The sequence below is a fragment of the Betta splendens genome, chromosome 24 (assembly GCF_900634795.4).
Source record: "Betta splendens chromosome 24, fBetSpl5.4, whole genome shotgun sequence".
Taxonomy (NCBI): Eukaryota; Metazoa; Chordata; class Actinopteri; order Anabantiformes; family Osphronemidae; genus Betta; species Betta splendens.
The window spans coordinates 6,092,733-6,117,817 of record NC_040901.2 but is presented as its reverse complement, the minus strand read 5'-3'; the positions used below and the strand labels follow the sequence as shown (position 1 = coordinate 6,117,817).

The following is a 25,085-nucleotide window of genomic DNA, read 5'->3' as shown; positions in this document are numbered from 1 at the left end:
TCCAAGTCACTAAAAACATTTTATTTGAATTCAAAACCAAATGCTCTCCATCTTTTGATTGTGTCACCAGCATGAAGAGTTGTTCTATCTCTGTCATGTACTGGTATTGCTTCCCTGAAGGTCAGGTCAAGGTGAGTGTTGTATCTTGGTTGTTCTTCTACATAGCTTAATTCTTCTTATTGAGACTCAAAATACTTCATCTGTGTGCTCTGATCTGCAGCTGGATGTTAATGGACCCTGAGTGCAGGATGATAACATCAATAGGGGTGATCACCTATCAGGACCTCAAATAATGCTTTGGGCCTAACAGCCGTAGATCAAAACCTGTGACTCTGCCAATAATTAATGACTCATCAGTCCATCCTCTGGCTCCAACCTCCAGGCATATTAAACTGCCCCAACATACAGTTGATCTGCTCTATCCTCCAGCAGGAGAGCAATTAATGATGTGATTGGCCTCAGCAGACACTCAATTCACTGGTCAAATGTCCAACACAGCGTGTTGCCTTTTAGGTGATAATGGAGTTGTTACCACTCGACACAACAATTATTCCACTGTGTGTTGACGGTGGGAGGCTTGTACAGCTCACTGGCTGTTAGATAAAGTGGCAAAGCCTAATGCTTTTAGAAATTAGATTGTCATTCTATGTAATAATTAGGACTTTTTCAACGCTCGTGTGTGTGATTTTTTCTAAAGGTGGTGTTTAGTGGCAGCTGCACCGTTGGGCAGAAGCAGTGATCGCCTAATCAGCAGCCGAACAGTTCCGCCATTGAACTTTGCGGTTGGCCTCTAATCCTATTAAATCAATTAGCGATAACCAACAAAAACACGCGCTGATGTAATCACGGAGCAGCGACGTCAGCCGCGCGAACAGCTGATCGCCGGCTTACTTGCGTCGCCGGCGCTGAGCCCAACCGCATCAGTCGAAACGCGCGCGTGTCGGTGACGCTGCGGCGAACACGCTCCCGGAGATCAGCGAGCACATGTCAGCGGCGCTGTCCCGCTTCGTAGAGCTCCGCACTCGGTCCGCGGCGGAGGTTCCGCGCAGCAACGATGCCCGCAGATGGATTCACGATCAAGAGTCGCATCAGGAACCTGCTGCGCTCTCCCTCGGTCAGGCACAAGAAGAACAGTAGCACCAGCAAGGTAACGATGCACCCCGCTCTACCTGTGTTTGAGTAGAGCAGAAAAAAAGAAAATGGGCTCTACTTTGCATAATGTGCATATTGAAAGTCCCATTAACACATTTAAGGCCAATTTAAAATAGAATAGAATATGGAACCTTATGGATGCTTTTATTAAGTCATTGAAAAAGAAAACTTTGCATGATTGTAAACTGGTTTAATGCTAAATCTGTTGACATGCTCTATAAAATATTTAAAAATACTTATAATCGTGATGGTTAAAACTCATGCAAACATTATTTTTCAGGCATTAAGTTCCTAAATGAAATCTCTGCTTCCTTCAATTGTTTGTGCTTTGTATTCTTTGCTACTAATGTGACGCATAAAATACTTAGTCAGGTCCATGATCCCACCAGAACATCAATGACTCCAACAGCCTCTTAATAATTATTATTAATTATGAAGCTGTGGGTTCTAGTATTTTCTTTTTATCCAGCTGTTCTTGGTAAAATGAAAAATGGCCGAGCTGAACTGTTTCCTTGCTTTTTCGCGTACAGGTGACTCTGGAGAAGGTGCTGGGAATCACCGCGTCAGGAAACAGTGGCCTGGCCTGTGACCCCCGGTCGGGCCTTGTGGCCTATCCTGCAGGGTAAGTCCTCATAAGAAAGGCCTTGTCGCCACTGTTATCGCAGCATCTGACCTTTGACTGCGTATCAATATTCCATCCGAGCGCAGCCTCCTTATCATATCTACCTCGCAGACACGTTCAGTGTGCAAATGATCTGCGTGTGTGTGTGTGTGTGTGTTATCCTGCTCCGGCACCTGAGGAGAACGGCTCTGTGGTCCTCACGCTTCCTTTGTCAAAGACACAGTAATATACCTGCATGGAGCATTGGGTGTTACCATTCATTTGGAAGTATTAAAAATTGGGCATGTGACCTTGACGTCATTAGAGTTCAAACAAGCACAGAGCGTCCGCTTTTGTCTTGCTTTAAAATCTTCTGTGACAAAGCTGTGTTAATTCAGTGTCCTTCACACTGTTGTTGTGTTATTAAGCATTTATGAATGTTCTGGGTGAAGAAAAGCCTCAGGTGTATGGATGCGAGCTCCATTTTCCCCCACATGATAAACGGTGTGTATATTTCCAGCCTGGTGGCTGAAGAGCTGCTTCAGTAACAGACGGAGTGTTGATCGGTGCACTGATCTGAAACAGGATGTAAAGAGAAACTTAATCAGCAGGAAACAATGTGGCTTTTTGAATATGGAAATACAGCACGTAGGTGGGAATCAACCTCATGGAGCAGGACCCTGACTGTGAAACTGCTGGGTCAAGCGGGGATTCGACACACAAGTGCACGCGATTTCCATCATGTCCTGTTCTTTCCTGATGTAGGTGTGTGGTGGTCCTGCTGAACCCCAAGAAGAACAGACAGCACCACATTATCAACACCTCCAGGTAAGTCGAGCACAAACGCTGCCTGCATTTAAACAGGACATTAAAGTCAAAGTCGGAGTCAGATGGAGCTGTCCTCCTTCGCGTCTCTCTCGCAGGAAAACCATCACGGCCTTGTCGTTTTCCCCCGATGGCAAATTCTTGGTCACAGGAGAGGTGAGTTTTCTCACGGCTGTCTTTTTATTTCTTGATATTATCTCTGCATCTTTTTTCAATTCACCTCCGAATCAAGTTAATAATACCGTGGCAGTGCACGCCTCCGTGTCCTCGCCGCTCAGCGCGTCTCCCGTCGTTCCAGCGTCTCGGCTCGGCTTTGTTGTAGTTACGTGTGCCTCGACACAACACACGCCTTAATCCCCCTCCAGCCAATCAAAGCCGATTAAAGACTTCTCCGCGTTAGTGGATGTGCAGGCAGCCGCTGCCATGACAACACGGAGCAAAGTTCAAAGGACCAAATACTCAGAGGAGGAGATGCTGTTCTGTGGCTCTGCCGCCACTTAAAATCAACCAAATGGCGTCTTTAAGATTATTAAATTTTACTGGTTAATCTCTCAATGCAGATGTTTTTTAGTGATCTACCAATATTTTAAGGTTAATATGGAGAAATATTGAAGGTCGTTTTAAATTAATAAAATAAAATGTTACCCAAATACGCTCTTGACCTTTGATCCCTCACTGTAAAATAACGTGACAGGTGAAGGGACAGGTAACTGTGCACAGTTAACACAGGGCAGGAGGGATAATCTCTGGAGAGACGCTAAACCGACGTGACAGGTGACGACCGTGTCTCCTCCACCAGTGGATTAAGAACGTCGTGAAACGCTACCACTGCGCTCTCGTCACAATGGCCGCGTCCCCGTTTGCTTTTCCTCCAGAGCGGCCACCTACCGGCAGTGAGGCTGTGGGACGTGGCGGAGCGGAAGCAGGTGGCCGAGCTCCAGAAGCACAAATACGGCGTCTCGTGCGTGGCCTTCTCGCCCAACGGCAAATACGTCGTGAGCGTGGGAAACCAACACGACATGATGGTCAACGTCTGGGCGTGGAAGGTAATTTTTATCCCCTCGTGCGAAATTATTTTAAAAATCAGGCTTGTTCCACATAAACCTAAAACAGTCTGAGTTTCCTACAGTAAATGTGGGAAAAAAATATTTTTTTCAGTCAAATGAAACCTAATTCATCTCATATTGTTAATTTTCGTCTCCTGCAGAAAGACGTTGTCGTAGCGGCCAACAAGGTGTCCAGCAAAGTGACGGGCGTGTCCTTCTCTGAGGACAGCTCCTACTTTGTCACCGTGGGCAACAGACACGTCAGGTTCTGGTATCTGGATCACTGCAAGAGCAACAAGGTATCGGACGAATGAGCGGTTCTAGAACGTTGGTGTTTTTTTGAGTTCTGTGCACCGCTCCCTCTTCTGTCCCTTTTTTTGCTGCAAAAAAACAAAAGCACAAGTGTAGTTGTGTGAAAAACGTCGCGTTACGTCTCGCTTTCACACCATCGGCCATTTGACAAGTAGAAACGGCCAACAGCAAGATTTCGCAGCTGCGCGCGCCGAGGCGACGCCGGCCCGTGACGTCACCCGCGTCGGCCTCGTGAGATGAGCTCCGCTGTCCTCCCGTTGCAGGCCAGCGCCCCCGTCCCGCTGCTGGGCCGCTCGGGGCTGCTCGGAGAGCTGCGGAACAACTTCTTCTGCGACGTGGCCTGCGGCGTCGGCTCCAAGTCCGACTCCACCTTCTGCGTCACCTCGTCCGGCCTGCTGTGTGAGTTTGACGGCAAGAGGATGCTGGACAAGTGGGTGGATCTGCAGGTGAGCGACACCGGGGGCGAGGGGGGGGGCAGACCGGAAGGCATCACCGGCGTCGTGAGCTGATTTTGACGTCGCGCCGTGTCTGGCTTCGCAGACGACCACGGCCCAGTCTCTGGCTCTGTCCGAGGACGCGATCTTCTGCGCATGCGCGGACGGAGCCGTGCGCGCCTTCAGCCCCGCCGACCTGAGCTTCGTCGGCACGCTGCCGCGGCCGCACCGCCTCGGCCGCGACGCGTCGGACAGGTGAGGAAGAGGAAGAGGAAGAGGACCTCTGAACCACGTGCTGCTTATAGCGCGTCTGTTGAAACACTGATCTCTCTTTTCCAGTGAGCCCTTTTCAAAGACGGAGCCGCGTCACCCAGACGCCATAGCCGTGACCTACGACCCGGCCGCCCACTGGCTCAGCTGCGTGTACCATGACCACAGCCTCTACGTGTGGGATGTGAGGGACGTCCGGCGGGTGGGGAGGGTGCACTCCGCCCTGTTCCACGCGGCCTGTGTCTGGGACCTGGAGGTGAATAGACATAAATGAACACTGAGTCAAATGAGCCCAGAATCGCGTTGCTCCCAGCTCACGCCAGGCCTCGTCTCCCGCCGTCCAGGTGTTCCCAGATGCTCCCGCGGACACGGAGGCCGGCCCGTCGCCCGGCCCGTCGCCCGGCGCCTTCGTCAGCTGCTCGGCCGACAGCACCGTCCGCGTGTGGCACGCCGAGGAGCAGAACCCAGGGTCCGCGCATTCCCGCGTGAGTTTTTCATGGCCGTGCCTTGAGCTCTTCCCTCCACGTTAAGCGGGAGATTCCCGCAGATTAGTACTTGTCATTGTTGCTCCGCAGGATCTGCTGGATATCATCCACATAGATAAAAACACGGGTTCTTCACTGGATCAAGAAGGTAAGTCCGCTGGGAGTGACGGGCAGACGGCAGAGACCAGGACGGGCATCAGAACCGTGTGCATCAGCCCAGACGGCAAACACCTGGCGTCGGGGGACCGCAGTGGGATTCTGAGGTGGGCTCAAAGGGCGGAGAGATGAGTGGGGCTCAGTTCAGGTCACCTCCTAACCCGTTACGCGCCTTTTGTCGCCGACAGGATCCACGACCTCGGCACCATGAAGGAGATCCTCAGAGTGGAGGCCCACGACGCCGAGATCCTGTGTCTGGAGTACAGCAAGCCGGAAACGGGTCAGGCGCCGGACGCTCGGACGCTCCGCTCAGTCGGCGCCGGAGCCCGTGTGACGCGCGTGTCTCTGTCCCGCTCGCAGGTCTGAAGCTGCTGGCCACGGCGAGCAGGGACCGCCTCATCCACGTGCTGGACGCGGCGGACGGCTACGGCGCCGTGCAGACGCTGGACGACCACTCCTCGTCCATAACGGCCGTCCGCTTCGCCGGTGAGACACGGACGACAGCCGGCAGCTAATCTGCGCTTAATCCCTCTTTTGGTCTCCATTCAATCCAACACAGAGCCTATATTTTACTTCAGTAGCAGCAGCGCTCATATACAGAATACAAGGACTTTTTTAAAATTCCTTCAGCACTAAAATGCCCTATAATAATATTGCTTTTTTATTATTATGTTTGTTTATTAGCCAACGACAACAAGGTGAGGATGATCAGCTGTGGGGCAGATAAGAGCGTCTACTTCCGCACTGCGCACAAGGTAAAATCCACGTGAGCACAATTCAGCGCCGTCACAGGGCTTTTAGTCTCACGTATAATAGTCTATAATCTGTATAATAGTGAAGAACAGTTCTAGTGATTAGACTTCCTGCTGTGTTTTGGGGTTAGTGGGCCACTTTCCTGTTTAGTCCCAGTTGCATAAGCTACAACGTTCCTCTTAAGACAGGATTGAGGCCGCTGAACATTACGTTTTATGGAACACAATAAACAATGGCTTGTTAGTCACAGGTGCAACGTCTCAGCATCCACAGGTTTATGGAGCGTTCGTTTTCTCTTATTGTGTTTTCAAACACCCCTAAACTTGAGTTAACTACATTTCTGTCTTTCTGCATGCGTAAATCCCAGCTTCAGTTTCACTACCTAGATTTTCCGTCCGTTTCGCAGACCGACAGCGGCGCCGAGTTCCGGCGCTCCCACCACGTAGCGCGGAAGTGCACGCTCTACGACATGGGCGTGGACCCCACCTGCAAGTACGCCGCCGTGGGCTGCCAGGACCGCTGCGTCAGGTGAGTGGGCGGAGCCGCGGCGCCGACCTCTGCCCTCGGCCGGGCGCTCGAGTCACCGGTCGCCGCTGTTTGTTTCCCGCAGGATCTTCGACATCGGCAGCGGCGAGCAGAAGAAGCTGTACAAGGGTTCGCTGAGCGAGGACGGCAGCCTGCTCAGGGTAACGCCCCCCCCCCCCCCCCCCCCCCCCCCCCCCCCCCCCCCCCCCCCCCACCCCCCTGTCCTGCTGCACACAGCTCAGTAACGCCCTGCGTTTGGTCTCGCAGGTGCAGGTGGATCCTTCGGGTCAGTACGTGGCCACGAGCTGCTCCGATAAAAACATCAGCATGGTCGACTTCTACACCGGAGAGTGCGTCGCCACCGTGTTTGGGCACTCGGGTAACGGGACTCGCACCCGAGCTGACGCGCACATGCTGTAGGGAGCAGCATTCGCAGGGTCTCACTCCTTCTGTCTCCGTTTTGCAGAGGTTGTCACTGCCATGAAGTTCACCAATGACTGCAGACGGCTGATTTCAGCGTCAGGTGACAGGTGAGACGTTACCTATTTATTATAATAATAATAACATTTTATGAAAGATATGATTAATTATAAGCAGTCACGTCATATTGTCTTCATCATATGAACAATCACACGCATCAGCTCACCTAAAACCGTCCTCCCGTGCTGCAGGAAACGAGTGGAGAGACGTGTGTTTGCAGACGGTTTCCTCAACAGGCGCGCTTGAAATGAAACGTTGAATTTTTAATGCGCGGGCGCTTTTATCTCCTAGCTGTGTCTTCGTGTGGCGACTGGCTCCCGAGCTGACGCTCGGCATGAGGGAGCGGCTGTGCCACCTCCGCCGGAGCCCCGGCACCCCGCTGTGCGAGACCTTCTGCCTCCGGTGAGCCCCGCTGCACGCTCGCCGTCTGTACAGAATGTGCCAGTCACTCGTTCTGACCCGCGTCGCCCGCCGGCGCTTCAGGCAGGAGCCGTGCGGCGCCTCCACGCTGCCCGGCTTGTCCTCAGACAGCGACCGCGAGCTCGAGGAGGAGGAGGAGGAGGAAGGAGCGGAGAACAACGACGCCAGCGACAGGGGTGACACTGGAAGCGGCCCTACGTCCTCTGACGGCAGCCACGACGAGGACGACACAGGTACGCGTGCGTATGGGAACAACTGTCCTGCTCCTCGGTGCCTGACATTCACCACAGTGTCATGAATTCATAATTATTCTTGTACTTATTGTGGGCCTTCGCACAACAGGAGGCTCAGATGAAGGACAGGACTGGGAGATGACAAAGGTAGAGGTTTTTATTAAACGGACAAACAGCCATAGTCATACAATTAAATGATGTAATCAGAAGCTTATATTCCAGAATGGAGCCGTCGCTCAGGTCACCCCCAACGCTGCGAAGCGCCCCCGGAGGCGCTGGTCTCATCGCATGTGCTCCCTGGAGCTGGTGGTCAAGTCGCTGCTGGACGTGAGGCAGCCGGAGTCCTTCGGTCAGAAGGAGAAGCCGCGGCGCCTCCCGCGACTGAGCACCGGCAGCCTCCAGGAGGTAGCGCCCAGAGAAAAGTCACGGGTCGCTGCAGAGCGCCGCCCACTCACGCCTTGTGTTGTCTGTCGTAGCAGCAGGCGGAGGGTGGAGCGGAGAAGCGCTGGGCCTGGGCTCACTCGCTCCCACCCAGGAGCCACCAGGGGCCCGAAGGAGCCGCTCCGTGCCCCGAGGCAGACAAGGAGGACTCCGGTCTGCGGGACGGGTAAATCCCTGCCTGTCACACAGCTTCACCCGCAGTTTTCACAAGGACATTGACACGGACAAAAGAGCGTCCCCGTCCTTTTAATATTTCACTGACAAGCGCTGTCCCTCATTGTTTCCGCCCCCACCCGCACGCTTCCTTCCATACGCCAGCGATTGCGCGGGGAAGGAGCAGGCCTGCAGGAGGCACGGGCGGGCGATCCGCAGTGAGAGAGAGAGTCCGGACAGCGCCTGCTCCCTGGGCTACGGCAGCAGGGAGGCCAGCCCGGACCACGTCCTGGACGGTGAGGGCGGGAGCAGAACCGCAGCACCGAGACGGCCGGGAGCTGTGTGGTGACATGGAGTCCATTTAATAATTCATGTGCCTGGGGAAAAAAAGCCACAACAAATGAAAATTAGCGTTCGGGTCCTGTTTTAGCGCCTCCTAGTGTTAGTTTCAGGAATTGCAGCCAACCGGACACACGAGGCCTTATGGTGTTCATTCATACAGAAAATGATGACGTGTATAGAAAAATCTAAAGTATACACAAAAGCCGATATGTCTCTTGATATTCAGTAAAGCTGAGGGGGGATTTGAATCTGGGATTTTCCATTTTCAGGCCTGATGGAAGTAAATCAGATAATACTAGCACATAAGCTGGTTTCTGACTGGTCATTTGTTCAGGATTATCTGGTCCCTACCTGCTCAGCGCAGCGGTTGTACCCGTGTCAAGGAGGGAGCTCGGAGGGAGGATTTGGTTCTGCCTCAGCCCTGAGCCTCGAGGCCTCGCTCTTCCTTTTGCTTTCAGATTCCGCAGATGTGGAGTCGCTGAGCCCGGACAGCTCTGATGAAGAGGAGGAAGGGACCGATGATGAAGAGGAGCACAAGGCAGAAGTGACAAGTATGGATGAGGCTCTGAGGACGGTAACTGACACTGGTGACTGCAGTCAAGAAGACTTTCTCAAGCAGAACTTTGAGACTCTGGCAGAAAGCGGCAGCATGGGTAGGAAAGCACACACACACACACACACACACACACACACACATTGATTAGTCTGGCAAAGCAGCAGAGTTTCAGTTTCTTTTTCTGAGCGTAAGTGTTTTTCTTCTTTCTCTGTCTCCGTTTTCTCTTTTTTTTCCTGAATCATGATGTGCATCCACAGCTGAGCAGAGCAGACTCCCCAGGCTCAGTATGTCTTCACGCTTCCTGGCCAGAGGACATAATAACAGGTACCTCTGACCACTTCAAAGTAGTAGTAGTCGCTTTAACCTGCTGTTATTATTCTTACTGTGCCGCTGATGAGCAGCCTTCTCTTTGACACTTCCTCACCCGTTTTTCTAACGTTGTTGTTTGTAGGGAGGTGACTCCATTTGCCAGAGTGCTTGGGAGGGGGCACGGTGCCCACTTTGCTAAACCCCCGGTGTCAAAGGTGCGGCCCCTGATGGAAGACGACCACAGCAGGAACGCAGACGGCGCCACCGCGTCCCCGAGAAAGACCGAGGCTCTGAAGTAAGATGGAAACACGGACCAACGGAGGCTGCCAGCACTTTATTTTTAGACACGCAGCCTTGGATTAATGAATCATAAATGCAAAAGTTCCAAAAGCACAAAAGCTTTCCCCAGGTTGTATGAATAAATAAAACTCTGATAAGTACACACAGCAAGGCTGCGATGGACAGAAGAGGCGTTCAGGGGTCAAGCATTTCATTGTGCGGTTGCTTCCAGATTAAAAGTGTGTGTGTGTGTGTGTGTGTGTGTGTGTGTGTATGATGTTTACCTTGATGGGTAAGACTGATGCGTGTGTTGCATGTTAGCAGGGCCGATGCCCCAGAGAGCGACTCCACCCCCACACACAGACCTCAGAGGACTCAGACGTCGTGGCCTAACCTGTGGAGGACGTGCAGCCCTCCGTCTAGAACCTCGCTGCTGCTGGACAGAGAGACGAGTTTACAGAAGTCCCACTCTGCCCTGAACCTGTCCTCACCCTGTAAGGCTCATTGCAAACACACAGCATTTAGTTGTTTAGTTGTGTCATAACACGCATTAATCCCTGCTTCCTCATCCTTTCCTCAGCTCCTTTCTCCCCTGCGTCCTGTAGTGACCAAAGGGAGTTGAGCAACAGATCCCAGTCGCTATTTTTAGATTGTGACGCTCCCAGATCTGCCTACCAGTCTTCGTCACTCTCCTCCGGGTCCCCGCAGTCCCCCCAGGCGCCTCTGCCGTGGGGGAGCCCTAAACTCAAGCCCCAGCACTCATACATGAACCCCACAGCCAGCTCCATGGCCAAAAGCAGCCGCTCCTCCTCCCTGGGGGACGGCATCCATGCAGGCACTCCCCCCGGCTCCCCGTCGGCCCCAAGTCGCAGGGTCTCATCCAGCGAGCTGGAAATCGAGCTGGCGTCGCCCGCGTCGACGTCGCCCCCGTCACACGGTCCACCCACCGCCCCCCACCCCCGCGCGGCCGCGGTCTCGCCCGTCCCTTTCGCCGCGAGCGCGCCGCCCTCTCGCATCCCGCTCCCCAAGCAGCCCCTGAGCTCCCGCCGCAGCCTCTGCCTGGAGGTGAGGCCCAGCTCCAGTTGGTGTGGAGGAGGAGGAGGGGGGGCTGCACCTGCCACAGAGCCGGGGTGCGGGGCGTCAGGAGGCAGACAAGGTTAGACAGCCAGCGATGGGTGAGGCCACGCCTCCATGAGTGAACTCTGCCACTAACCGCCTTGTTTCCTTCAGTACTGAGCAGACACCTGTCTCTGAGTCTGGATACGGCCTTACTGAGCTCAGCGCAGGCGCGGGATAAAAGATGCTCCGTTTCAGAGAGGTACCGCTTCCTGTCGCTCACATCGCTGCGTTTTAGTGTGACATCAGTGCAGGTTCCACCGTGCCTGCTATCCCTAGTCGCCTTTCTAATCTGCTACATCGCAATCTGCCCAGCGCAGCCACTGACACACACGTCTGACCTTTCTTCCCAGTGACAAGGAGAGAGGACACGTGGCTGCGACGAAGGAGCGCCCCCTGGTGGCGGAGCAGCCCCGCGCATCGAACGCTGACCCCAGGCCAGGTCTGATTGCTCACCACGATGCTACAGCCTCTCCCGCTGCCTGACATTTCTACTAGAACTTATGACCTAATCCTACAGAGAAATTACACATGAATGTAATAAATGCATCATCGCTTCCGTTTGACAATAGTACTTTTAAAGCCCATTATTTGTAATAGCGCCACAAGCAACCGAGGTGCCGGTGCAGATTGTTTGTCTCCCATTATAATATAAAGGTATCTAATAGGCGTGAAGACGCTGAGGTGAATCCAAAAATAGCTTCTTCATCCTGTTCTTCACGCTTCCGTGCCTGCACTTTCGCGGATGATAGCTGCATCGCGGAGGCAACAGATTTGATTTCACTTTGAAAACACCGTAAACCATCAATGCCATTAAGCGATGCCCGGTCCGCATTTCTTCCTGCAACTGTGTTTTGCCGGGGGATACAAACTGTGAAATCAGTTTTCTCCCGGCTCCGTGGCTCAGCCCCGACTCGCTGGCTTTGTGCGTCAGGCAGCATGTGCATATTTTTTACCAAGCTACCAAGTTTTCCTATTATACCTTCTGTTCAATATTTACTGCACCTTCTTTGCTTGACCCATGGTGTTTGTGCCTATGCACTCATTTTCTCTCTCTCTCTCTCTCTCTCTGTCTCTCTGCAGATCCCTCTATCACCTTGGAAACTTGTAGGCAGGCTGTTGCCGAGCTTCACAGCAGTCTGAGGAAAACCGTCATGCTGTACACTACGGTGAGTGCGTGTGTGTCCCAAAAACTCCAGAGGAGTTCGGTGGTTTAGAGAGCATGATGGGAGAATACAGCGTTCTGTCTGCTGCTTACGCGTAATCTGATGAACAGGTAAAGCAGGTAAAGACAATCCGTCTGCCGGCCCGTCTCGCTCAAATCCCTGCTTCCGTGCGTATTTAAACCAGGTTCTGCAGAGCGACCGGCAGCCCAGCCGAGATCAGGAACAGATGAGGGGAATCTTGTCCGAGGCCCTGTTCGAAATTAGGACCGATCTGGAGCGCCTGCCCCCGGCCACGGCACAGCACGGAGGGCCTCCAGTGGCGCTCAGAGACGAGGGAGACAAGGCCCTGGCTCTGCTGGAGCAGTACGCTGAGCTGCTGCTGAAGTCCGTGGAGAGACGGCTCGATACCAAGAGCTGAGGACATGGACTCGGGTCCAAGAGGCCAGACACACACATCCACAGCACTGATGAACGCTCTGACTCAAGCCAAGGCTGCAAACATGAATGTTGAGTAACGTTGCCTTAATTCTTATGTTTCCACAGCTTTTTTTTGTCTGTTTTCTACTTTTTAAAATGCTAAAAAATGCTAAACTGCATTTAGAAAACAGGACAGATGATGTTATCTGTACTTCATGACTGTATTTGGGCAACAATATATATATGAAGTAGAGCCCTAACAGTCATGTGATTGTAAAGCATTTCAGGACATTCAGTCATTATGCTCGTTATGGTGAGTCACCAGGAAAGAGAATGTTTAGGATGTGGGGGTGTGTGTTAAGGGTCATACGGTTGCAGTTGGTATTGTTTCATTGTATCAAACACTGATTTATTTTTGTAAATCTGTCATTTTTAGTACATTGTACAGTTTTTATAGTTCTACTTTTTAATTGTCTTGCTATTGATCAGATGCACTGCTCTTCTTTAAGGTCCCAAAATTAAACATTTGAGACAATGAATATAATCATTTATTTCTGACTCATATTTTTGGTTTACATGTGTTGTTCGTTATTAGTAGTCATTTTAATTTCGTACACAATAAATAGCAGTAGTGAAAAACTCAAACCATGTATAATGTATTACTCTATGTAAGGTTAGTGGTGAGCTCAGCTCATGATTATTATTATATTACTGACTTATGAATCTATTAGCACCACTTAAACAGTGTGTGGTACATTTTTTTATATGTGACTACACGTGTCTGTTCTTTATGCAGTCATAAATAATACAAATGCTGCACGAGCAGCGGCGTGACGTCTACGGAAGTGTCTCCACATTGACGAAGGTGAGGACGACGTCGTGCAGGATGTTGATCCGGTCGATCTGGTTGAGCTCTCGCACGCGGTGCCGGAACTCGAACAGCGGGATGTTGTTCACCGCCACCCTGAACGTCTCAGGAGTGCAGAGGATCTTCATCTAGAACGGGAGAGAGCGCCAACAGTGGGTTGTAGGCGATCAGACATTCAGAGACCGATAGAAATAAAATGAAATGAATAGATGTAGTTTGGGGTTTTGGAAATGCTCATGCTTTTGAATGAAAAGCAAATTTTGCAACAGAGATCGTGATTTCAAGGCTGTAAATGCATTAAGAGGAGAAAATTTGCTATTTTGCAGGAATTTCCAGCAAATTTCACAATTACTCAATACAACAATCAACAATAAGGAGAAATATTCCTAATTAGATTATTAGATGATACCATTACCTATCAGCTAATGATCAGGACAGCGGTTCCCTTTTCTAGGACTCACCTGAACAAACGACTTTCCAACCTTTTCCATCTTTTCCAAAGGTTAGCCTGATGTTAACCATGAGAAAGTGACCTAGAGTCAGTTAAAGGCCCCACGTGTAGCATCAGTGAACATCAGCACATCAATGAACCAAAAGACAGTGGTTACAAATATTAGTAGCCTCTGTTTAGATGCTGTTTTATTAGTGCTGCATCAGCAGATTCCTTGATGTTAGTAAGCTACACATTCTGTAGCATCTTTAAGGTCAGGTCCCCACAGGCTGCTCACCTCAAAAGGGCTCCCAAGGGCGAATGGGAACGGCCCCTTCAGGTCCCGCTCCTCGGCACCCCAGCGCTCCCCCACTTTGTGGTTACGGACCACCACCTGTTTCCCCCCGTCGTTGAACCGAGGGTTGATGTGAAAGGCGATGTCGTTACCTCGCAGGAAATTGATTGTGAACCTGGGAAAGACCAGAGCTAAATATATAAGACGCAAAACACAATGCTGTAGGTAATAGATGTATTTAAATATATTATCTGCTGTTTTTGTTTGTCACAACCCTTGTTTCCTTTTTCCATATATATATATATATATATATATATATATATATTCAAGCTTACATCTTAGCGTTAGGTTTCACTTGGGCCAAGATGGTCATCATCATCTTGTCATAGACTCCACGGGCCAGGTTCAGGTTGTATGGGACACTCTATACAGTGGAGGCGAGAACAGTTAGAGTCTGACAACCCACCAAACCCATCAAAGTCTCTGCTTTTGACCCACCAGTGGTCCAGATGTAGGGGGCAGCCAGTGTGGAGGGATGATGGAGGGATTCTGTCCAGGCCACCCTGACTGTCCCGGGTTGTAGGGCCAGCCGGGGTGGGCTGGCCAACCCGGGACGTTTGGATGCATGCTTGCAGCAGGACCAGTAGGGACTGGAAGTTGAGCTGGAACCTGAGTGGGGACTTGAACTGGAACCTGGGCTGGAACTTGAGCCGGGACCTGATAGGGGACTTGGGTTGGAGTCTGATAGGGGACTTGGGTTGGAGTCTGATAGGGGACTTGAGCTTGCATGGGGGCTGGTGGCTGCAGAGGCTGGTACTGGGTGCCGGGCCAGCACGGTTGGCAGGGCTGCACCGGAGCAGGAGCTGGGGCCTGAACCGGTGCTGGAGCGGGGACCATAGTCGTAGTTAGCGCGGGGGCTGGTGTCACGGCTTGAGCTGGCGCTGGGACTGAAATAGGCGCGGGGACGGACACTGGGGCTGTTTGCGTCCCGGGCCAGCAGGGAGAGCTGGGCTGTCCGGGCCAGCATGGTGCAGACTGGACGGCTTGCCCCGACCACGTGGGGAAACCCGGTCCAGACTGCGGGAGGCTGGGCCAGAGGCCGTTAGGCTGTGGGGCAGAACCAGAGGGCGTGCAGCTGCCACACAGAGCATCAGAATGCTGAGAGGGAGGGGGAGAAGGGGGAGATGGAGAGACAGGAGCATCAGCGGCCAGGATGGAGATACGGGGGAGAGAGAGAGTGGACAGGACAGAGGACACCAACTTGCAAAATGCGAACATGGCCGTTTGACAGAAGCGCAGATGTGGACGTTTATTTTGAGTGTAAAACAACAGTGATCTGTTTATTTCTTACCAACGTTGACATCTGAGGATTTAAAGTGGTACTCACGTCCATGTTGCCTGTCAAAATAAGATTAAGTTCCCTGTTATTCATTTCACTGCTTTTCACGCAAATGTTAGAAGATTGTACAGAGAAACACAAGATAGACTGGAGTGAAAACACAACTTAAAACTACGAAGGAAACTAAGCTAAGTTTTTGAATTTGTGTAAAACAAGGAGTTGATTCATCTTAAAGCACAGTGAGCTAGTTCTCCAGGTGACCACCAGAGGGCTCCACAGCTGTTCAACACGTCAAAGCATCAGCCAAATCCTGTAAATTCAGCGTGGACGCCCTGAGTCATGCGGAAACATAACAGCTCACTGATAATAGTGTGGGTAGAGGACAATAATTCTCTAGCGTCACATCACAAACAAACCTAATGCTTATAAATGATGGATTTGCTCTATTTGTGTACTTAGGGCGCTTTAGGTTTTAATTTAGGAATCAGTTGTTTTTGATTGTATATTAAATTTCCTTGTTTTGGCCACACAACAATATCGACACCAGAATGAACAGTAAAAACCTAAAGGAATTCTCAGGTGTAGATGTTTACGTTACGTTACCACACATTTGTTGTAGCTTTTTAGTAAAACATCTAGTAACGAATGGTAGGACCCTTGTTTATTTTGAGCTATAAAAATACGAATCATTTGTAAGTTACCTTATTTCTGCCTTTAGTCCTCAGGTGCAGACAGGAGCGGATGGTGCGATGTGGCGTGGCAGTCGGACCACGTCCCTTTATAACCCGGACCCTTTCACCACTTGGCCCCTCCTCATCATCACTCCACTGCCGTTCTCTACATCTTAAAATACACGTGAGCTAAATAAAATGGGTTACCCCACTATTATCATCACCATTATATATTTTATTTGATAAAATATATAATTTTAGCATGCTGCACTGGGAATTCACACCATTTACAGTTTGCTAAAATAAAACTTATTTTAAAACATGAAATAGATTTAAGAGGAGGGAGAGGAAATAAAGAAATTGACACATTCTACATGATGCAAAGTTGCAGTAATATGTGCAAATGAGGTAAAATGTTGTTACAGTGTTCAGTAAATGGCGATTCCTCACTTTACCTTGACTAGAACCACTGTCAACACAATGACCTGCTTTTGTGTTGACGCCGTCTCCAGTCATGGGACGGAGCGACAATGAACCCGTATCAGTCTAGTTCTCACACACTAACACAATCACACCAGTGAGACACAGATGTCAGGACGCGCTGTTGTTTCCTCTGCGGCCAAACATCTCAGGCATTATCAGCTGACGGGTCTGACCTCGTCGGAGAAAACGACGGATTGTGTGCGTTTTTAAGTGGAGAACTGCTGGGTCGAATTTCAGCCAAATTACTCTCCAGGGCGACGACTTGATAACAAACAGGACTCGCGCACGTGGACGCACACAACTGCACTGCTTGTCCTCATGCTCGTTCCAACAATGTCCACTCTTACATCAATAATAATAAAGGGGAAAATAATGAGTGTATGTCTCGTATGCTTTGGGTTTATTAATAATTTGAGATCATCTGGTTCGTATAAGTAGAAAACTCTAGTGGATGGTCATCAATCATGCATGTGCACCCACACTAACTGCACTGCACGTTCACTAACTCATCATGAGTACATGAGAGCACTCGGGGCCCAGATGTGGCTCTCGGTGCAACACATTATAGGCCACGGTGGACAATTTGGGGAGTCGGGGCTTCTGGCGTTGTTTGTGCTTGTGTTTGTGGGAGCACTTGAATCTGCTGTATTGAGCAGCTGGGATAATTAGATCCAAGTGCATAATCACCCCCTACGAGGCACATTTCTGCTGTTGTTGTTTTGTTCATATATTTTTGCGATTCCTTTAAGACATAAATAATAAACGGAAAAATGGGTACGAAAATGCATGAATGTTTTTACACAAGCAGATCAGATGTGTTCGTGGAGGAAATCATCCATTTAGATGGAATAAATAACCTATTTATAGGGAAGATCATGGTTTAGTACTGGTACAGGTTTAAATCTTTACTGGTGAGCCATTGTAGAAAAAACAGCCTTGCTGCACTTGCCGCCACAACAGGCCTATTGCATTTACAAATGGATTTTATTTTAATAATGCATTCATGCACAGTAACCATGAGCACAAAACAAAGCTTCCTGTGAGGATCGCGGGGAGCTGCTTTGCGTGGGCTGCGTATTGTCTGAGGAGATGCTCAACACAGAGCATTTGCTTGGTTTTAGATGGTTAAGCCTGACTAGTTTCCTCAACCCAACTTTAATTGCATTGCAACAAATGAACAACAAACGCGGCTCAATCAGACTCCGCGGTGTGTTTGTTTGAGCGTGTGTGTCCTCCACGTGCTCTAACACATGTTGCCTGACAGGAGCGCGAGTAATGATGTCACTGGCAGGAGATCCGCTCGGTAGCGGCGACCAATGAGGGCGCCGGGGGGGGGTACGCTGCTGTTGGGCAGAAGAGAGCGTTCTGGCAGGAGCAGGTCTTTCCAGAGCGGCATTAGCCTCTGATAAGCTGCGGGGCCCGCTCCAACGTTCAACGGCGGCTGCCTCCGTTCCTCCCTTTCTCCCCGTTTACCCTCCTCCGTTGCACTGTGAAAGGCACCACGGTTCTCAGCGTTTACACGCGGGTGAGGAAAAGTGAAGGCGAGGGTCTGTTTCTGGCGAGTAAGTGGAAGTTAGAGTGAGGGAGTTGGGTTGAGAGATTATTATTATGTTGCTACGGTTGCCATGGGGACAGCAGCTCATCTTTGTAAGGACCCAAGGCTGTTTATGTGTGTGTTTCTGCGTATCTGAGCCATTAGGACATGAATTTATGGCCATACAGGATGACGACTACATGGTGCGGCTTGTTTCTCAGACACTAAGCTGCAGTTGGATGCCCTGCAGTTACCTGCGTGGCCCCCGATCCACCGCTAGATGGAGATGTCAAATTCCTCCGCGAGGCAGTGCGTGGACATGTGCTCAGTGGAGCCCACTGGGTTTGTACGGCTGTGATACTAATTCATAAATCGTATCAACTGACTCTCAGTGACATCACATCAAATCACACAGCGCCGGGTTGTTATGCGTAAAAACAAAGACTTCTCTCATTCCCTTCAGGGATATTAATAAAAAACTACACTCCCTAGATATTAATAACGCATCGTCCAATGACGTGTTGTAGCCGCTGCCTCGCTGATATTAACAACAACATAGTAGCATAGTGGCCACTGGGCGGCTACGTAGGCAGCAGCGAGGCGCAAGGACTCCCCTGTCACAGTGGGAGAAAGCGGCTCGCGCCCTCGCACGTTCACTTGTGTAGTCTGGGGAGGATGTCGCGAGCGCAGATGGCAGATCAATGACACTGAGAGCTGCGTCACACTGTGAGTACCCCACCCACACCCCCTCGTGCTCTGGGGCTACAACCCGTCCCGCTTCGCTCAAGCCACACTTACTTATACACTCGTGCCTAACGTGGTCCAACAGAAAACGACAACCTGATGTCAACAGTATTCAGTACTGAGCCTTAGCAACAACAATACACACATACTTCAGGTATTATTACTACTAGCTCAACTTCAGACCCTGTCAAGGAGCTGCTCTGCAAAACATCTGATATTCAAAACAGAAAAATGCAAAGGTTTGTAATAATTTTAGCTCTATTTTATTTCAACCAATTATTTATAATTTTAAGCAATTTGTGAAACTAGTTATATTACTTAGCTATTAATCTTTAGGTTATATTGTGACGACTATTAGCTAATTATTCAATTACAAACAGTTACTCGTGCCTTTTAAACCATTCATATAACCTATTTACTTAACTGTATAATGTAACAGCCTACATTCACCTGTCAAGCTAACGCTGTTAGCACGTTGAGTTAGCCAGTATATGTGCTTCATATCAATTACAGTTCTAGCCGCGTTTCGTCCCGTGTGTGGTTGCTTGGTTAACTCCATAGCAACCGTTGTTAGCGCAGTCATTTCGGCGCGTGCACCCGTCTGACTTGAACTCTCTCTCTCTCTCTCTCTCTCTCTCTCTCTCTCTCTCTATTAGTTGACCTACTCCACAATAACCTCTACGCGGCCGGCGACTCGAGGCTACCGGGACGCTGAGGTCCGCGGCTACGTGGACGTGACCGAGCGTCGGCGCCGCTTTGCTGCACAGGTGCTCTCCGCCCTCCTCGCCGCCACGAGCCGCGCTCATTCGCTCCCCTCCGCAGCCCGGATGTAGCGCACAGGACCGCACAGTCCTCCACTCAGCGAGAATAACATGGCGCTGGCGGACACATAACGGTGCCCACCACCACAATAATAACAATAACAACCATCCACGACGACGGAGCGAAATAAACGACGGGACATGTGAGCTGCTCGACCCCGGCGCAGGCAGGTACGCGTTTCGCTCGACAAACGGGTCCTCGCGCCGCGAATTCGGCTCGAAAGCGTGTGGCGGCTGCTTCTGCGTCTGCAGGGGGGCAACGCGGAGCCGCCGCGGGGAAGAGAAATGCTTGTGGTGAGCTCTCGGCTGATGCCTCCGGGTCTGGCTGAAACAGCAGTGTCATTCGGGGCAGCGTCGCGTCCGCCGCTCTACGGTGCCGCCGCGCGGAGGAGGAATCTGTCATTTTGTGAGCGCGTGTGTTGTCATGGCTGTCAGGCGGCGCGCGCGCGTCGACCGCTGTCCTTGGTGTTGAACTGGGTGGGCATCACACCTATGCGTGCTGCGAATAGATTATAAAGGCCAGATTATTTCGCCCCTCTCGTGTCATTGTCGCTGAAACGAGGAGGGATTGGAGGCGATGGTTTGTGGTCGAGGGGAAAATCTCTGTAATGCGCCCGGAGCCTGTGCTCAGTGTGGCGCTCAGTTAATGGACTTTTAGCTCTGGTGTTGCTATGTTTCCCAATTTGTATTGTGACAGCATCCCCTTCTGTCGTAGCAGTGCCCTTCATGACAGTGCAAGACATTTATTTGCAGTGCCTGTGTTTCATTATTTAATTTCTTGCAGCCAGTCAGAGTTCCAATGGGCTCAGGCTAATGTAGGCCAGGTAGGGGCAGGAACAGATGGCATGTTTTCAACTTCAGCGTGGCTCTCGGATTAGATTGTGTAGACGAAAATTAAAAGTGGTGGCTGGGCCTCATGAGCTGGGGTCCTCCTCTTAATCTCATGTTTACCCATTCAAGTAAAAAACCTTGTTAAGACAGGTAGTAATAACATTTAAGAGACATATTCTAGGCATGGATTTTGACAATATTTGTGGATATGTTATATGTTGTGTGGAATTGTGTAAAGCAAAGGTTATCAAAGACATTTTACACTACAAATTGATCATTAGTTTGCAACGCTCCCTTACTAAGAATAACAAAGGAGAATTCTAGCAATTTAGAAATTTAGTGCAGACTTTGGAGAGACTGAAATCAATGGACAGAACAGAAGAGATATTCAGGGTGATTGAGTCCAATTTTTATAACTTCAGGACCTAGGATTTTGCATTTCAACACCCACAATCCCTGCTTTTTTGCAGTTTTTTTATAACTGGACTCCAGTATTAAGCTGACATAACAGTGATGATGTCATTATTTTCTCAGACTTGACACCACTCCAGACTCAAAATAGACATTATACAACTGTTTTCAGAGTCTGAGTGGTACTCTTTTATTACTACTCGACTGATCTTTATGTACTTTTACTCATTTAATGGCTGTTAAACCCGTGTTTGTATCCAGGTCACACATCAAGGTGAGACTTGCGCTCTGTCGATGAAGGGATGTGTGTAATTTTAAAATGAGAAGTAGGAGCTGAGTCTGTGTGTTTGTCCATGTACAGTAGCTTGCACACTGCCTGGTTATACAGGTTGTAAGTTATTCAGTGTCAGCACTGAGCACAACAGCTTTACATAATGATCAAAGCTTCAGGGATGCCAGAGCATGGCTTCAACCTGCCATAATAATAATAATAATATGCTTTGAAGTTATCACAATCCCACAACCTCTTTGCCGTCATAGCCTGCCTTATTATGTTTCCACATCTTTTTCTGTCTCTCACATGAACACACAAATATGACTGTAAACATGTACGGACCCATTTAAATGTCCTCTTGTGATTAACATTTCTGGGGTGTGCACTTGGAAGAGGATGGTGATAATGAACACATGACTAACTATTTTAGTCCATGCATCTCTGCACTAGATTGCGTTTGCTGTCTACGAGGAGGCAGCCTTGCTCGCTCACACATGCACAATTATGTAAGAGTCCGAGGGAGTTGTACATTAAATAATTTGAACAGAAGTGTTACAGTATGTGTGCCTTCTTCACTAGTCCTAGTTCCAATTCAAGATGAATCTATGTGTGTCAATGGACAGCATCTCTCTTCCTTAACTGTAATTAAATGGCTCCTAGTTAACACTGTCACATTTACACTAAGGTTGAATAATGTGCAATAACAGAAAATAGGAAAAATAGATTCAAATTCATATAGGAGCCTTGCTAAAGTCTTATTTTAGCAAAGTGTCTGGCAGGCTTGTGTTGGTCGATCTTGCTAATCAAGAGGCAGGCTTAGCATGCAAATAAGGACATGAGAGAGGAAGGATGAAGAGCAAAGTAGGGTGGGGGGGTGAAAAAGATGATAGCGCTAGGAAAACTGGAGGAAGGACAGGGCAGGTAACGTAGCGGATGGAGATGATGTAGCAGGAGGATGTCGTCTAACGGGAAGCAATGATTGAGATGAAAAATACAGATAGAACAAAAATTGGGGCCTAGAGGGAGGCATGATGGATGCAGATGAGAGAAAAGGAGGAAGAATATGCCAGAAATTAGCAGAAAGACTAGAGCGTGTCAGAAGGGATCTGTCTGCACAGGGGTCTTTCTTTCTCTCAACCTGTCATTTGTGTTCGTTTCAGCTGCAATTGAGCAGTGGCTCTGAATGCCAGACTCATCTTCAGATGTCAGCACTTTTGTCCCAGGTTATTGCATTTTGCTGTTTTTGTCCCAGGATTTGAAAAAAAAGAAAAAAAAAGCTCCCCTTGTGTTTTCTGCATGACTTGGTATGTCAGGAACAAAATGTTGTGCTTGTATGTGTGTGAGAGAGGTTGAGGAAGACAGAGGGAGAGATTGAGCATATGAAAGAGACATCAAGTGGAGAGACAGACATAAGCAAAGCAGACATAGATGTTATGTACAGTACTGTATGATTATAAACGACACAGTCATTATATATGTATGTTTATGTAAAAGTAAATCTGTATAACATCTGGTGTCACCTGATCAATCAGTCAAAATTGTGTTGTTGTGGATCATCTTTAGCTGCCTCGCAACTGCATCCTTAGCTTGACACCAGTAGGAGTTGTCCAGCTACTCCCCTAGAACCAGAATTAGTAGAAGAGACACGATCAACCTTAACCCACATCGTGTTCGGTTTTCTCAGTGTAATTTGCATTCAGTGAGACTGTTCCAATTCTTTCCCGGTCCCCCCTATTGTCCAAAAGGCTGAAAAGGCCTGGCTGGTGTGTGTGTGCGTGCGTGTGTGTGTGTGTGCCAGTGGTCAGGGGGCACTGATGATGATGCGCACTGGAGCTTGAACACCCAGCGATGCCCTCGGGCTGCCGTAGCTGCTGGCTAGCACAGCGCTGGCCCTTATCGCTCCGTCACCCACCCTTCCCTTGGACTATTTCTGTGGAAGTGTGTGTATTTGTGCTATAGAATGTTTAAGACGTGTCAATATGCCCCAGCGTCTCTGTCTGTACAGAAACTAGGCTAATTTAAGGTGTGTGTGTGTTTGTGTCCTAGCACACTGCTGTGGTGACAGTGGACTAAGTCCAGTGTAATCACTATAGTGATACATGTTTAGAATGGACAGCCTAACAAAGCCAGGTGTGTGTCTTCAAACACACAACCTTTTTACAATGTGTTGTTAGACCACAGATGCTTTAGTTCTCCTTGTTTGTGTTGATGCATGAATTAGCTACTGTAAACAGGTGTGTGTTATGCTGAGCTACAGTAGAAATCACCCACTTTAGAAGTGGCAGCAGTCATCTTGATCATAGAGATTATGCATATTTTATGCATATTTTTATTGCTGAGTGTGTACTGGAGTAAGGTAAAAGCCTGTTGCACACCCCACTCTATGATTATGCTCCTCTTTTGTTACCCCTCGCTGTCTTTTCTATGCATTTTGAATTCTGCATAATCCCCCAGACCTCCTCAAACGCAGAACAGGAAATGGCGAAATTCTCTGCCTGGTGTTCAGATGTAAACAGCCGCATGCGTTGTGTGTTGGAGAGGCATGACAACCATCTAGGAGAGAATTCTTTGACTTAAGATTAGCACAACTATATACACTGTCATCTTCTTTCATCCCACTCGGTGATCACAGAGGAAGGAAGGGAAGCGATGAGGCAAAGTGGAGGAGCAGGAGCAGATGAAAGTATTTAAAGTAGCTTAACGCTCTTCGTCGTATTGCCGGATAGTGCAGCTTTCACAACACTTGTCAGCAAGCGCTCCCTGTTTTGTTCTGTGATTTGAGATCAGTCAGGTGGTATTTCATCAAAGCAGACCTGAAAAAGGACATTCATTATGGCTCCGCTTGCTTCATTACCAGCCCCTTGCTTCCACGCCCCCGTGGGGAGGCTTCAAAGGAGGCGGAGAGGTTGAAGATGCTTACGTTATAGCACCCTGGTCACCTTCCACACCGCCTCACCTGTCTGGGAGGTGGCGTCACAGTGGCCCATATCGCCACTTCTGTCACTGAACCTGTTGTCCAACTCCTTTCCAAAGGGTGACCATCACTTCCCCCTCCTGCACTAATTGAGTTAACTTTAAAAACACTCTTACAGGTCGACTCTTAATGTCTCCAGCTGAATAATTCAGAGGCTCCTTGGCACCCGACTAAGTGGACGTGGCTACTACCACCTGATGTTGTGCTCAGTCAGAGCCAAAAACCACTAAGTGATTCATGGATTAGGCATAAAATAAAGGAACAGTGTTATTGTTGCAATGCAGGTGCAACCATGTACACCACCTCTGTAGCATTACATCTTAAAAGTTCTAATCTTTTAGGATCTAATATAAAGCTAAACATGTGTAACTGGACAACTGGAGCAAACACATAACCAACATACAATAATGACAAACTAGTATTGATACTGTGTTTCGGGTTAAGCTTTCAGGCTTATCCTCCTCTCCTCTCCTCTCCTCACCATCTCTCCTCCCTCCTCTTCATTTGACTGTGAGGACTGCTGTTTTTTCCTCGTCACTCAAAAGCAGCAGTGCACACTAAATTTAGCACGGCTTGGAAACTTGACCATCACATAGATTAGAGTCTGTGATGTGATGTCTTAACATGGCCTTCATTTGGGAACCCAACACAACTTCGGGCATAAAAAAGATCCTCATTATCCTTCATGCCATGGTGTGTGTGTGTGTGTGTAAGTGTGTTAGTCAGTGTGTACAGTATATTATAATTGTATATTGTTTAATGCTGCATGAGAGCACATGTACCCATGTTTGCATGACTGAATGCATATGCGCTCCCCATGCATGCACACACAAATAAAGCTATGTTCGGACGCAAATACACATTAAGGCAGGAGGCTAATGACGTAGACATGCAGATGCACTGGCTGAATAGATTAAAGCGATGACACAGCTGTGCTCT

The 25,085-nt window shown here is 49.3% G+C and overlaps 3 protein-coding genes across 10 annotated transcripts in view; 2 read left to right on the top strand and 1 right to left on the bottom strand.

Annotated features, from left to right (window-relative positions):
• The first annotated feature begins 710 nt into the window (after window positions 1–710).
• Window positions 711–13,015, top strand: LOC114849423 (mitogen-activated protein kinase-binding protein 1-like). The gene is made up of 33 exons (XM_029140863.3): window positions 711–1,147; window positions 1,683–1,774; window positions 2,519–2,581; window positions 2,677–2,734; window positions 3,454–3,624; window positions 3,786–3,923; window positions 4,200–4,382; window positions 4,477–4,625; window positions 4,710–4,896; window positions 4,985–5,125; window positions 5,216–5,388; window positions 5,470–5,561; window positions 5,642–5,767; window positions 5,966–6,036; window positions 6,441–6,562; window positions 6,645–6,720; window positions 6,827–6,938; window positions 7,026–7,089; window positions 7,331–7,441; window positions 7,523–7,692; window positions 7,802–7,839; window positions 7,915–8,097; window positions 8,169–8,299; window positions 8,452–8,582; window positions 9,087–9,281; window positions 9,442–9,508; window positions 9,636–9,788; window positions 10,070–10,266; window positions 10,353–10,928; window positions 11,003–11,090; window positions 11,242–11,330; window positions 11,972–12,057; window positions 12,239–13,015. The coding sequence occupies exons 1-33, from the start codon at window positions 1,055–1,057 to the stop codon at window positions 12,470–12,472; spliced, it is 4,560 nt and encodes a 1,519-aa protein (XP_028996696.1). The 5' UTR covers window positions 711–1,054; the 3' UTR covers window positions 12,473–13,015.
• LOC114849428 (galectin-3) lies at window positions 12,997–16,246 on the bottom strand. Of its 4 annotated transcripts, XM_029140884.3 has the most exons (6): window positions 16,105–16,246; window positions 15,416–15,462; window positions 14,563–15,222; window positions 14,400–14,488; window positions 14,068–14,239; window positions 12,997–13,467 (listed from the first exon to the last, which is right to left on the bottom strand). In XM_029140884.3, the coding sequence occupies exons 2-6, from the start codon at window positions 15,455–15,457 to the stop codon at window positions 13,309–13,311; spliced, it is 1,122 nt and encodes a 373-aa protein (XP_028996717.1). In that variant the 5' UTR covers window positions 15,458–15,462; window positions 16,105–16,246; the 3' UTR covers window positions 12,997–13,308. The 4 variants fall into 4 exon arrangements, with proteins under 4 accessions (XP_028996717.1, XP_028996719.1, XP_028996716.2 ...); XM_029140886.3 differs by lacking the exon at window positions 16,105–16,246 and having other exon boundaries at window positions 15,452–15,458; XM_055506426.1 differs by lacking the exons at window positions 15,416–15,462; window positions 16,105–16,246 and adding an exon at window positions 13,801–13,847 and having other exon boundaries at window positions 13,329–13,467; window positions 14,563–15,409.
• A 2,556-nt stretch (window positions 16,247–18,802) lies between these two features.
• The window catches only part of pak5 (p21 protein (Cdc42/Rac)-activated kinase 5), a 37,133-nt gene continuing 30,850 nt past the window's right edge, over window positions 18,803–25,085 (top strand). Inside the window, exons 1-2 of one of the 5 annotated variants that reach the window (XM_055506421.1) lie at window positions 18,803–18,817; window positions 19,492–19,602. The gene's annotated coding sequence lies outside the window, so the exon portion shown is untranslated. Of the gene's footprint in view, window positions 18,818–18,890; window positions 19,075–19,491; window positions 19,828–25,085 lie in introns of those variants that run through there. The other 4 variants (XM_029140874.3, XM_029140876.3, XM_029140873.3 and 1 more) reach the window with 4 other exon arrangements.